A 12,981-nucleotide genomic window follows, 5' to 3' on the forward strand; every position below is an offset into this window, starting at 1 on the left:
CACCCAAAAAGCTATTTTCAGTAGACATTCTTAGATTTCATGTGCTCCAGTCACCTACTGGACATCAAACCATGTCTCTAGCATACAGTTCACACACACAACAACAGTGTTAGAGGACATAGAAAAATGGGGAACAGAAAAGTCTTTGAAAGCCTTCAAAACCAAAGTATATGGGCCTGTGTTACCTGAACCAAACCTCCAACACCTTCACTAGCAGAAACTCCATGACCCTGCTGTACAATCGATTTCAGCATCTCAGCATGCCTACACTTATTTCTTTGTTTATTCTGTCTCCTTTACTGCAATTTAAGCCACTATTTCTTCTCCCATCCATCACGGACACAGTGAGAAGGTTATTTCTGTCTACAGAAGCCTGTGTTTTTGAAAATGGCCCTTTACATCTCCCCTCTAAGTCTGAAGAGCTCTGAATTCCTCAGTTGCCCCTCATGGGACAGCTCTGAAACATCTTGCCATGCCTGTCCACCCAACTGCCCCCTGCTCTGCTTCAACATGTGGTGTTCAGAACTGGACAACCCGCTCCAGTTGAGGCCTGGAAGAGGAAGGGTTGTCTCCCATGTCCTACAGGATCTACTCCTGTTTATACACTGGAACATGACATCTTTTTCTATATATTTGGATTGTTGACTTATATTTAACTTACGATCCTCAAGAACATCAGATCCGTTCCTAAACTGGCCAGGTTTCCAGCCCCACAACCTCAGCTGTGAGGCATATTACTCCTACCTAACAGCACAAACATTCCTCCTGAGCTGCACCCTAATCTTTCTGATGTGCTAAGATCAATACCTGATCAGGACTTTTCTCTCATCCAACAGGCTTGGTATGGAAGGACTTCCATTTTTGGTGAGTGACAAGGGGTTTTGTAAAAAAACGTAATTGCCTTTCCATGCCATCCTCCCAGCTGCCATCCTCAGTCTCATGTAGAACATGAACTGTGTAGTCCTGCAGAAACATCTTGCACCTGTGCCCCAGGGCAGGCTTACTCCTGCACCCTGACCATGCCCCTCTTTCCCCACTCTTCCTCTAGGCATCTCCCACCTGTCTGAAGTTACACCTGGAGAGCAAATGGTGGGGCTTTCTTCTCTCCTCTCCATGGGGAGGCTGGAGGGGCAATAGCAGAAAGCAGGCTCAAACAATCATGCCTCGCAGATGACTCTAAGAGTTTAGACCTTCCCTACGATAGTTGAACAGTGCTTTAAAAAAATCCCAGGCTTCTAGGTCTAGTTGTGATAAGTAACATTCAACAATTACCACAGCCACCTCTATTTGCTTTGAACATTCCTCCTGCACCAAACCACTGCAATTTTCCAGTATTTAAAAGTCCTCAAACTTTCCACAAACATCTTCACAACCACTCTTGATCCTCCCCCATCTGTAGCTCAGAGCAAGCCTGGTGGTGATTTGCACAGGTTTTGGCAGCAAAGATTCACACTGCTGGCTTTGTACTGAATGTGCTGGGAGATGTATCACCCATTGCCATAGCACTACAATACCTTCTCCAGCATCAAAATGGGCTTCAGACGTGCTCCCAAATGGCAGCCAGGGGAAGTGCTGCAGTGCCTGTTACCATATATGTGTATTAATGTGCATGTAATGAAAGCAGCCATTGCGTGTGACACTTCAGTGTGGCAGCCGGGGAGAGGTGACTTAACAGCCGTGCTAAGCCAAACACTCATTTTTGGGTTTATTATCTCCCTTTATTGGGAGGAAGGAGGGTAGACTTTGGGTTAATTCCCTGCCCATGCTTCAAAAGCAGTTAAAAAAACCCCAACAAACCAAATAAACCACAATGAACTTTTAGCCAAACTTCCTTTAATCATATTTATAATCTCACATACCACTTGTTTCGCTAAAGCATAGCAAGCGGCACAGAGAGAGAAGGAATTTTACATTCTCTGAAAATGTCCCTGTGAAGAGGAAAGAAGAGGAAATGAGGGGATAGGAAGAAGGCAGTACATGTGAGTATCACTTAATGGCCAGGACTATTGGACTGAAGCAGAAGACTTGACCCAGCGTTACATGAGAAGGGAACACAGACCTCAGCAGGATGACTGCAATAACAGAGAAAGGGTGAACTTTTATTTTGCAGCCAAGGACTGGGACATGTAAAAGCAATGAGTATTCCTAAGTAAAGGAAAACTGGGATCACTAAAACCAAACCTATGTCGTTTTTTTTTTCCTGCACCATGTAACCAAGATCTCTTTGCTGGCCAGAATTGGCTTCCTGAGCTGTGTGAGTGTAACTAAAGCTAACAGTGCAGTTACACTTCCATGCTTGGCTCTGACATCAGGAAAACACAGTTGGTCCATTTGCTTCCTTCAGGGAAGGCATGGAAAACTGTGTTGCAGAAATCTTTCCCTGCTGCCAGGGATGATCCACAGTCCCCATCCAATGCTAGGGACACCTCAGAAAGCAGAGCAGGCAGCCAGCAGCCTTCTCCCAGACAACCTTGTAATTAAAGAGAAAAAGATAATGGGGAAAAAATATATTAAGAAATGGTGTCAGAAGCCTGTTGTAGGATACAAGAGGCTGAACTAAGTTTTGAAGCAAGAGTAATCTGGAATTCTCCAAAAGAAGAATAAAGCCCGCAGCAAAGCATGTTCTAATAAAATACCAAGGAACAAATCTTGACCCGATAAAGACATTGTCCTCATAGATTCCACCCTATCTGCATAAAGATCATTAAAAAAATACTGTCTTGCAAAACTGTCATGCAAAATATGCCCACTGGGGAACTAAGCTTGCTTTTTTTCATTTACAAATTGTTTTAATTAACAGTAACAATAGCTAATGATATTTAATCACCTGTCAAAAAAATTCATTGTCCCAGATGTCCTTGTAGATGAGAAAACTCTGAAAAGCAGACATAAAATTTTCTAAGACCAACAAGATCCTCCCTCAAGTCTGCTGCCTTCCCCTTTCAGACAGAGGCAATATATTCCTGTCCTTAGGAAATAAAACAGCTTGGGCTGCCTAATCTAAGCAAGCTAGCTCAGGTTAAAACAGGAGCAAAACCAAGCAAGGAACTGAAGCCTCTGAAGCAGCCTGCAGCTAATCTTGGATTGCTAGCCATGGTACAGCTTTTCCCACCACTTAACCTGTTAAATAACTCAGGTCCTGTGAGCTAAGCACATTCCTGTCTCATCTCTACTGTGCTTAGTATCACATTGCTGCCAACGGTTGCAGAGAGAAGCAGGCACAGGCCTGAGGCTTAGTTAAGAGAGAACATGAGAAATCACAGGATGTGACAGAAGAAGTTGCTGGACATAAAAGATGAAGGCAGAAGCAGCTAAAAATGTTATAAAGCATGTCCAGAGGATTGCTGGAATTCACAGGTACTTATGGTAGGGCTCCACGAGCAATGGCCGAACATCACAGAGCTCTGAAGGGGGAGTATCAGTGTCTCTTGGGTGAGAACAATGTGACAAGATCAGCACTGTCTAGGAAACTGTATCAGTAACTCTGTAAGGCCCAAACTACAGAGGTAGCCTTGGGAAATTTGAGTATGGATTTAGCAAAACCGGGAGCAATGCAGGGAAAAAGCAGGAGTAACTGCAAGGAGACAAGAGAAAGGCAAGAGGAGGATTCATGTGCATGAGAAAGGTGAGAAAAGTGACCAGCCCCACCTAAGCAAACTGCTGGTCAGTCAGCTTGGCTGGTCAAGCTCCGATCACCACAGTCCAGGGCATCTCCTCAACTGTAGTCCTGTTTTCTGTGGAGGTGTATGCATCGAGGATGGAGCTCTGTGTGCTGCCCCACATTTGTGAGCTGCTGTTTGTGTATGCAGGTGCTGCTCAAGCTACTGCCCGTCAGCTCCTGTGCTTGGCAAGGCCGGCTGAGTGGGTGCTCTGGGAGCATTTACATCTCTGGAACGAAGGCTCAGCATCTCATCCTGGGCCGTGAAGCCAGGAATTACGGCAGCCTTGCATCTAGCAGATTAGAAAGGTGTAATCCCTTTAGCCTTGAAGCCAATCCATGGGATTTGGGTTCCCTTAACAATATGCTCCCATTTTACAAAATCTCCTTTCTGTCTCTGTCCTTACTAAGATGAAATTCCTTGGGAAAAAAAAACTTGTTTTAAAAGAAATTAATCAAACTGTGTAATTTTCATGCTTCTAAATTATTCTGATTCTGAATGCTGCTAATGCTTTACAAAAAGATATGTTGTCTTGTGAATTTTCAGTAATGTGCCATAACTTTAAAGGCCAGCGTGAACACGACCAACTCCACTGCCACACAAATGACTTCTTTTTAGGTTATAGATTTTGCCCTTTTAAAAGACAGTACTAACAGGTAGAAGTAGTACAAAATCAATCACTTAGCACAGCAAGGCCTCTCTTAATTACAAACTTTCAACCTCTGCCCTATCTCTGGGCAGGTTCTCACTTCAATACTTGGGCAACTCATCTGACTTACAGCAGGAAACTGTTCATTTTACCTTTAAAGCCATTTTCACAGATTTTTTTTTTTTTAAAGTCAGAAATTGAGAATGAGACACACACATTAAATGCAACCACTGAAATTGAAAATGAATAATAACAAACAAAGGCCTCCTGGGCTCAAAATTTTGATACAGAAGCAGCATCCAATTTTACATTCAAGTTCCTTGAAGTTGCTTCAAATCAGCCTTACTACTGATTCAGAGAGCCCCAGGTGCTGAAGACACAGACGCTGAAATCACAAAGCTTCCTTGCCTCTTTTATTCCTCTTCTCCATTCCCAGAGTTTCTAGCAGAATCCACTGCTTTTCATTTTCTAGTTCCTTTCTTTTGCACATAACGCTGTAAAACTCTGCTTCTCCTAAACCCTCTACTTGAGCTTTTTGTCTCCCTGGCCCATTTTTTTCTGAGCTCTTCCTTGCTGTTTGACTTCTGTATTCCTACTGATGAGAAAGACTCAGCTTGGAGGCACCATGATGCTGGCTCTGCTGCTTGCCATCAAGGCCTTAATCTTCAGGGCCTTGGGCCCTGGAGATGAAAAGAAACAGCCACTCTGTCATCTGTTTAGGTACTGAGTTCATTACTATGCAATTACACAATTTAGAGAGCACTGGAGATTCATTAATGATTTGTATTTCTACTTCTCTAAGGAAGACAAAATTGCAGAAATTGGTAATGGCAGGTAAACTACTGTGATTATAACTCCAGCACAGAATGTTATGGGTTTAGGGAGGAAAAAGTAACTTATAAATAATGAGCTTCTTATCCGGAGTTTAATTGCATTAGATCAGTACTTCCTACTTCTAATTAGGTGTGGCTACTTCTTTCATTTTCGTTGTCACTCGGAAAGTAGATGTTTTTCATTGCCTTCGTTAAAAAAAAAAAAATAGTGTTTTTTATAATCCATCAACATAAGACATTGGTAAGCCAGGAACTAGAGGTTTTCAAAACTGTTCCTGTAAGAAACACCTGCTCTTGTGTAATTCAAAACACCATCTTTCATATGATGAGCTGCAGATTTTGCTGCTTGATTGTTTTAAAGGTCATACTACTAGTGCTATGAAAGGAAAAGGAAGAGGAAAGGGAAGAGGAAAAGAAAGAGCAAGATGAAAATGGAAAAGGAAAAAAAAAATCAAGCACATTACAAACTCAAAAGATAGTACATTCATGGTAGAAATATAATTGTGGTGGCAATTTGAAAACAGAACCCTAGGGGCACTTCCACTGATTCCCATAGCCTCAGCTCAACATTTGTCTTAGTTTTAAACTGGCAGATTCCTCAGTTCTGAGAGGGTGTGATGATTAAGGCAGTCATCATGAATGCTTCTTCTGCTAGTGACTAGATTTCTTCTGAAGAGATACAGGCAACAGATCATGGAAGATATGGTGCCACCAAACCCAAAGGAGCATCCCACAGTCATTAGAAAGCTGTTATGCAAAAAACACATAACAAAGTAGTAACATTGGATCAGGCTGGTGGAACTTCTTATCTCCACCAATCTGTGTGCCAAGTCTGCCAAGATTCTAACTGAAGGGGAAAAAAATCACCATCTTTAGGAAAGCTGGATGGAAGATAGAGATTTAAAAAAAAAAAAACAAACCCTTTTCTTCCTGTTCAAAACAAAGTATATCACATGCAGAAATTAAAAGCAATACACAAGTTATTACTGACATACTTGTATTTTCTGTAGCAAGATACTCACATCTGCAGGGGACAGTGCACAGGGAGGCCTGACGTGAACTTTACAATTAAATTCAGATTAACACTTGTGAAATAGGCTCTTAGAAAGTTGTTTTGCTTTAAAGTACAGTCATGAAACAGTCATTACTAAACGCTTGAGAGCAGCATTTAGTCTGCAGCTTTATTACTGGAAATGATTCATATCAATGGAAGAACTCCAACTGAATTATCTGTTGGGGTTTTTTTTTTGCTTGTTTGTTGTGGGTTATTTTGGTGATTTAGTGGCAACAAGAGCAACAGCATATACACTGAGGAAGGGAAACTTTGGCCAGTCACTTCAAGGTTCACCAGTATGTAGAAAACAAGGGAAGCCAAACAAGGTCTTCATGATCACCACACACTGCTTTGCCATGTACTGCAGGAGGCAGACAGAAAAGTATGGCCCACCTCTTTACGTGTTTTTTTCTGATCTGATTTGACCAGGATTGTTTTTTTCCAAAAGCTGCTTTCTACGTGCCTGCTGAGGAAGGAGGACTGATTTTCCTGCAGGCTCTTTGACACTAAAATGTGGGAGCAGAAAAGTACTGTGAATTTCCAAGCATGTGCAGTTTGACTGTAATGTAGGAAAAAGTATTTATTCTGAAACAGTTCAAAATCTCCATCCTCACAATGCAGCACAAGTTTGGGTAGGATGCAGAGAGTTAGTGCAAGCTGGTTCTCGAGGTTTCATGGCTAGCACATGAAACTTCTATCTTAACAAAAGAAGCCAGGGTCCTGGTATATCAGTGCCCTTTCTAAGCACAACACACAGAGGCTGAGGTCAACTAAAAAAACCACATTTCCTAATTTATGTCCATTAATACTGGTCTGTAGCAGCTCTGGCTCCAGCAGTCTCTTTAGCTCCTATTAGGAAAGCTGCAATAACAGCATTCCCCATACAGGTCTGTTTTCCTTGGTTCTCTGCTGCAGAGTAATAGGAAAACCACTCATTGCCAACAGTCTTTCCAGAGATCTGGCGTGTCAGGTTAGATGGATGTGCATCAAAACTTCTCTCCTTTGAGGCAGGTAGAAGCAGCCTGCCTGCTTGATACACAAACTGAAAAGATTCCTCCTCTGAAAGAGTTGATTGCAGTGCTGAACTGTCTTTCTCCTCTCTCTCAGAGAGCCCTACCTCGCCAACTTTGATGCCTGAGAAGGAGGTGATATACTCGGTTTCATTTTTCCCCTGCTGCCTTTGATGTTCCCCTGCTCATTCCTTGCCAGCACCTGAAGTTCCATTTTCAAAATTACTTGCTCTGACACTCTTTCTTTTGCAGGTTGAAGAGACATCCTCTGCAGCGCTCATCCCGTGGAATAGAAAATCACAGTTTACATCACCAGGCCATAATATATGCTTTGTTGCCATCCACAGTGTGATAAAAAAATCCTCCTCTTGGTCAGTTTGCATATGAGTTCAATGATAAATGCATCCAGAAGGACTTAATTCTTTCCTTTAAGTATACAAACCCCTGACTGCCAGCTTTAGAAATGCATTATAAAACCTGATCCCTTTGTTCACTTTGCCTGTGACTCACATCAGCTAGAGAAAAATAGCTGAAAATGAAAGTTTGAAGAAAAAGCCCACACTAAAACAATATATTGAAAATGACAATGCTTTCAGTATTGTATTTCAGGTATCATATTTCAGTATTCAATATTAGTCATTAGTTTGCTTGCTGGGGTCTGGCTGGGGCTGAAAAGTGATATATTTCAGCTGGTGTTACAGATGTGGTGTCACAGTGTCACCAGCTTTTCGATTCCCCCAGCGGCTCCTGGGGGAGAGGACATAGGATTACAGTTATTATAAGGTAATCCCCCTCCAAATCCAACTACACAGAGTGCAGAGCCAGGCCTGAGCCTGCCAGGGAAGAACTGGTTTCCAGCTTTATTAAATACAGGAGGAAGGTGTGCAGAGAGATGATCAAAAGATACCCTCAGCCAGGCTGTATCAATTAATTCTCCAGCACATGGAAGAAGCAATTCCATGCTGGACTTCAGATCAGTGTAATTTCTCCACTGCCTATCACTATACTCACACTTCCCCTCCATCCCCCCCAGGCTGATGCAAGGATAGTGTTTATCACCTGTAATCAGATTACAGAAGTTTCCAAGTGTATGCTGGACTTGTAAAAAGAAGGTTTCACACAATGAGCACACTTCACAGCAGGGTTGAGAAAGTTTGCACATGCATTTCAATGGGTACCCCTGAGGACATGTTTCATTTGGATTAAGAAGGTGGTACCTCCTTTAGGCAACTTTCAAAAGGTTTTTCTAAAAAAAACCAAACTTCCCTATGTATATTTAGAACACATTTAAAATGTGTTGACTTAGAATGACTCTGTAACACGATCTTTGGTAAAAACTGTGCATTTCCTCATGAGGATCTCCTAGTTAAAGTACCACAGGAGTGTATAGACACTCACATACCAGGGCCATCAAGTTCCTATATTGAGTTTGTGCCTATAAACTACCAGAGGATTCCTGTAGCAGTACAAATTTAAGATGCAGTATTGATTTATATTGCCAGAGCTTTCCCAATAGTTTAAACAAAACTTGCTGCTATGTTTAACAACAGACTTAACCAAACGTTTTCCACTTTTCTTCTCTCTCCCTTCCCTAATGTAATCTGGTTTCAGATGCAGTGTTTTGTGTTGCTTCAAACAAAAAATTGTAATCTTAGCATCACAAGACCTGTATTATTTGTTAAAAACAAACTGTTGTGAGTTACATCTGTGCTAATTTTAGGAAAAAAAAATCCCAATGTGCTTTTTTATCTTTAAAGCAACTCTTTTATACAACCCTGTCCAGACAGAGACCACCCATATCCACCTCTGTTCAGGTGACGTAAGCTGCACAGATCACAGCAATGCTGGGCTCAGAGAGGACACAGGTAGGTATGTTCCCTCTTCCCAAGTGCATCCTAGCCCATTTGCTACAAGAAGCCAACTACTCCTATAGGAAGGAAGGACAGAGACATCGATCCCTTCTTACCCAGCTGATCGCTCCGTGACTTGGCTGGTTCAGATTTCTGCAGACAGCAGGGAGGATGAGGGATGAACAAGTGAAAAGGGAGTGCAGAATGTGTGGGCTCCTTCTGCAGAGAAGCAGAATGATAAGTGCTTCCCTCGAGGCGACACACACGAACTGCAGAACACACAAGGCCCACAGGTTGTTCTTCACCAACGTGCCTGAGGCGTTTTAACACGTACAGGAACCAGTTAGGCCTTGTGCTGTCTTTTCTTGCAGTCTGTCAGGGAATGGATCCCTCCTTCAGTGCCCCTTCAGCAACAAACCAAACCACACATAACACAGGGTGAGGTGGAACACTGGCAACAAACCACAGGGAAGCTGACAAGGTTGTATGACAAGAAAGATACTGCATTATGAATGTAAGTGTGTAAATAATAAAGCACCAATGCGAGTATTCAAAAAACCCTCCTCCAGAGTGCTTCCAGAGCAGCAGCTAAACTAGACTTTTGTTCTAGTGGCTGCAACAAAGTTTCTCTTTCTTCCTCTCTTAAATAAAGTGTTGCTGAAATAGAGAACAACTGGTCTGGGGAAACCAAAGTCAGCTTCTGTGATAATACACCTTAGATTTACTCTGGCATTTTCACATCTCAGTGCACAATTGCTTTATTGTCTTCCCCTCTCTACAGATTGTACTGGAAACATCGATCCACCACGGCATTAGTAACTACAGGGGAAATCAGGTATAAGCATATATATACACACTCCCCCAAAATCTTTCAAAAATAAATAATGCATCATAACCAGATCAACAAGGTTGACATTTTTTATTTGTACTTAGCACATACAGGAAAGATCAAAACAAATAATAAAAGATAGCATTTGTAAACAAATGTATTTCACAAAAAGTTATAAACTACCAAATTTGCTCTGAAAAAATTCATTATAGCCATTTATAAATGTGTATTTATCAAAATCAAGTTAAAAACTACTTCATTTTGAAAACATTCCAAATGAATATTCATTCATTCCAACAACTTCAGAGAGACCACAAATGTAAGGCCTAACTAAAACAAATGCACGAGTGAAAATGGCACTGTGATTTTTGGTTTAAAGATAACAAAAAAGTCTGCAAGTGATCAAAATACCAGCCAGTCTCATTCGAAGTCTTAGGTGTGTAAAATATACATTCAACTTCGCAAATGTCTAACTTTAAAAAAATAGAGCTATTCGACTGGAATGTCCCCTTTTTTTAATGTACGGATTATATGCTGTGTTTTTGAACCCACTCAGAGAAAAGTTCTCAGTAGGTAGTTTCATGTAATTAGAAAGTTCATTTCCATAATCACATTAAAAATAAGATGACAGCAGCACCCTTTGAGCAAGGACTAATTTTTAACATTCTTGCCTTTATAGCAGCAGGTATGGTTTTGGGGAATGCTACCAATATAATTAGTAAGTAAAAAAAAAAAAATTATACATACTCTGTGAAATTTATTACAGTGTTCTTTCCCTATACTTGTTTTCAAAGTTAGGTAAGCACCTCTATTTTTTTCTGCAGAACACAAAACCTAGAAACAAATGACATCCAAACCTATGACTGCCTCAGTAGGCTCCCTTTGTTGGTGGCCCACAAGCCAATTTGATTGCCAGTATGAATTCTGTTTTTTCCTCCCTGCAATCTCCTATTTGTGTGCCAACTAAAAAACAAGGTTCTTAAACTTCATCTATTAATTTGACTCAAAATAAACAAGGTAATAAAAATAACTAAGGCACAAATGTCTGATCTTCAACAGCAGGCAGAGGGTCACAGACTTGAAACTCGGGTAGAATGTAAATCCCCAGAAATATTTCTGGTCTCGGGGCACTGAAAATTCTTACCAGAATTGAAAAAGGTTTTTCAAGAGTTTTTTTTTTTACAAAGATATGGAAAACACTTTTCCCAAGAATGTCCATGAACACTAAACAAGGATGGATGTACATACGAAGACACACACTTTATGCACAATACACTTTGAACATACTGCAGACAGACAAGGACCATGGAATGCAATGATGTCTAAGATGGCAGGTGAAATGAAGATGGCTCTTTTTCAGAGTGTCGTCATGAGTTTATCTTGGTACACCATGCTTTGGACTCCTCCTAAATTCTTCTGGTTCTGTTCCTGGATATACCGTAAATTGCTGTCCTCTCCACTTGTGGGGGGTTTCCAATAGGGCCTGTCATCGTGATAGGGTGGCCTGCACCATTTGCACAGTTATTGGTTAGTGAGGAATGGAAGTCAACTTAGGAGTGCTACACAGTAACATGAGCTCACCCCGCAAGTGCTAAGCATGCACATGGAGCTACAGCGTGGGAAGGAAACGGGGACAGACCTACAGCTCCGATGCAGAAGCCACTGAAACAACTGGGAATCTTTTAGCTGATTTCAAAAGGCTTTCAACCAGAGCTCAGTCATTAAAAACCCTCTCTGTTTTCAATGTTCTAGACAAGTGTAGTGCATCAGTGCTCTGGAATCCCAGAGGGGTGGTGGGGAGAGAGGAGGAGGCTACAGGAAAACTAAATTTGTACAACAAACAAGTAAAATAAAACATATCATGCAAAACATTGAGCTCATGAAAGTACATCCTTAAAGTGCAAGGGGTTAAGAAAGGCGATCCTATTATGAATGAAAATTGCTCTTCTGTGGCTGTTGCCATTCCTTTGGCACTGGTGCAGTTAATTAACACTAAAGCAGCCTGTAATTTACACAGTTGCATTTTCTTAAGAACACCCCCAGTCTACAGTTAGTACAGGTAATTCTCTGAGACTTGCAGAAGTACTACAAGGAAAATACCTTTTTCCTTACTTGTTCATTACTTATTGCTGCTAAGAGATATTAACTTCAACCATTCCTACAGTGTCCCCTGAATCATTGCAGAGGAGAGGGGAATAAATGAAACAACAATTTTGAACACTATGTAGGAAACCACAATATTTAACATTACCTTATTACCAAATTGAAGCTGCAATTATTATATATACGGAAGAAATTCTTTTCTGTGAGGGTGGTGAGGCACTGAAACGGGTTGCACAGAGAAGCTGTGGATGCTCCATCCCTGGAAGTGTTCAAAGCCAGGTTGGATGGGGCTTTGGGTCACCTGGTCTAGTGGAAGGTGTCCCTGCCCATGGCAGGGGGTTGGAACCAGATGATCTTAAAGGTCTCTTCCAACCCAAGACATTCTATGATTCTGGTAAGTTTTTTATAGTAGCAGAAACATAGGCAAGGTTTAGATTTTACCTTTTTGTGGATATACTCTTAAGTTATATAATGACAACTGTTAATTGGAATTAACAGGTTAAATATTAATCTAACTGCAAAGAATTTCACTGAAAGAATATGCAAGAAATTTCACTGAAAGAATTTTACTAAGAAAACTGAGACAATTCCACATACTATTTCACAAATTATTCAACAAAAGCTATACATATATATAAAAGCTATATATATATAAAATGTATTGCATAGGTCATTTCAGCTCATGCCCATTCTAGACTTTCATGCCCAGCAGAAAGAATTTTATGCATCTCTAGCTGTGATCTCAAATTCACAGTCAAATGGATTAGGCTTTTTCAAATCAAGCTATCCAAGACCTTAAATGTCCAATTCTTTCACTTTGACTCCAAGTTAGAATAACTTGAAACTTCCACTTTAACCGCACATTTAAATGCTTCTACCTGAATGGGACAAAAATTCTGAGCACCTTTTCTACCAAGCTTTATGACTGAGCTTTTAAGTATGCTTTTTTTTTCAGCCTTACAAGCCTTGCCATAAAAAAGCCATTGTTCATATT

General features: G+C 41.0%; 1 protein-coding gene across 2 annotated transcripts in view; it reads right to left on the reverse strand.

The window, feature by feature from the left end:
- EPB41L4B (erythrocyte membrane protein band 4.1 like 4B) overlaps positions 1-12,981 on the reverse strand; it is a 166,238-nt gene that overhangs the window by 73,013 nt on the left and 80,244 nt on the right. Inside the window, exons 16-17 of one of the 2 annotated variants that reach the window (XM_069004155.1) lie at positions 12,136-12,246; positions 11,323-11,388 (exon numbers count right to left, since the gene is read on the reverse strand). In XM_069004155.1, the coding sequence (XP_068860256.1) occupies positions 11,323-11,388; positions 12,136-12,246 (177 nt within the window). Of the gene's footprint in view, positions 1-9,968; positions 11,389-12,135; positions 12,247-12,981 lie in introns of those variants that run through there. The other variant, XM_069004154.1, reaches the window with a different exon arrangement.

Source organism: Aphelocoma coerulescens, chromosome 2, assembly GCF_041296385.1.
Source record: "Aphelocoma coerulescens isolate FSJ_1873_10779 chromosome 2, UR_Acoe_1.0, whole genome shotgun sequence".
NCBI classification, from domain to species: Eukaryota; Metazoa; Chordata; class Aves; order Passeriformes; family Corvidae; genus Aphelocoma; species Aphelocoma coerulescens.